At 40.2% G+C, this 848-nt stretch overlaps 1 protein-coding gene across 1 annotated transcript in view; it reads right to left on the bottom strand.

The window, feature by feature from the left end:
• Positions 1-476: 476 nt before the first annotated feature.
• LOC123129703 (uncharacterized) overlaps positions 477-848 on the bottom strand; it is a 4,078-nt gene continuing 3,706 nt past the window's right edge. The window contains exon 3 of the mRNA XM_044549762.1: positions 477-539. Coding sequence (XP_044405697.1) covers positions 477-539 — 63 coding nt within the window. The remainder of the gene's footprint in view (positions 540-848) is intronic.

Genomic DNA, 848 nt, shown 5'->3' with positions numbered 1-848 from the left:
TCGAGTGGATTGGAAGTTTTTGGAGAGTATGCCGAGGGCCTTATGGTTTTGCGCCTGTGTGGGTAAATAGGATTATGACATGTGTTACCTCCATAAAATTCTCGGTGTGTTTTAACGGACAACTTTTGGATTCCTTTGTTCCGTACAGAGGGCTCAGGCAAGGGGATCCATTGTCAATGTACTTGTTCCTGTTTGTGGTGGAGGCCCTCTCATTAGTACTTCAGGACGCCTGTGATAAAGGAGTTCTTAAGGATTTCCATTTAAGCAAAAATGGCCCATGTATATCTCATTTGTTATTTGCTGATGATAGCCTTCTATTTTTAAGGGATCCTTTGATCAAGCATTAACCATTAAAAATATTTTGACGGTCTATGAGGAGGGTATTGGGCAGTTATTAAGTCCAAATAAGTGTTCGATTCTGTTTGGGAAGAATTGCAGGTTAGAAGATCAAGTGTCAATCATGGTAGTCCTTAAAATTACTGAAGAGGGTTTTGACGATAAATATCTTGGACTACCAGTGCCTGAAGGAAGAATGAAGGCTGGAAAATTCCAGTATACCAAAAATAAAGCGCTAAAAAGACTCTCAGACTGGAGTGAAAAATATGCATCAAGCGGGCGAAGGAAATTGAGATTAAATCAGTAATCATGCTCTCCTTGTGTATGCAATGGGTATATTTAAATTTCTGGCATCTATTTGTGAAGAGCTAGCGCAACTTATTAGGAATTTCTGGTGGGGGGATGAAGAAAATAGAAGGAAAACATAGTGGCTCGCTTGGGATAAACTAACCAGACCAAAAGGAGAGGGCGGTATGGGTTTTCGTGATCTTAGACTGTTTAATCAAGCTCTC

The sequence above is a fragment of the Triticum aestivum genome, chromosome 6A (assembly GCF_018294505.1).
Source record: "Triticum aestivum cultivar Chinese Spring chromosome 6A, IWGSC CS RefSeq v2.1, whole genome shotgun sequence".
NCBI classification, from domain to species: domain Eukaryota; kingdom Viridiplantae; phylum Streptophyta; class Magnoliopsida; order Poales; family Poaceae; genus Triticum; species Triticum aestivum.
Note: the sequence above shows the minus strand (reverse complement) of the source record. Positions and strands in the feature narration are given on the sequence as shown.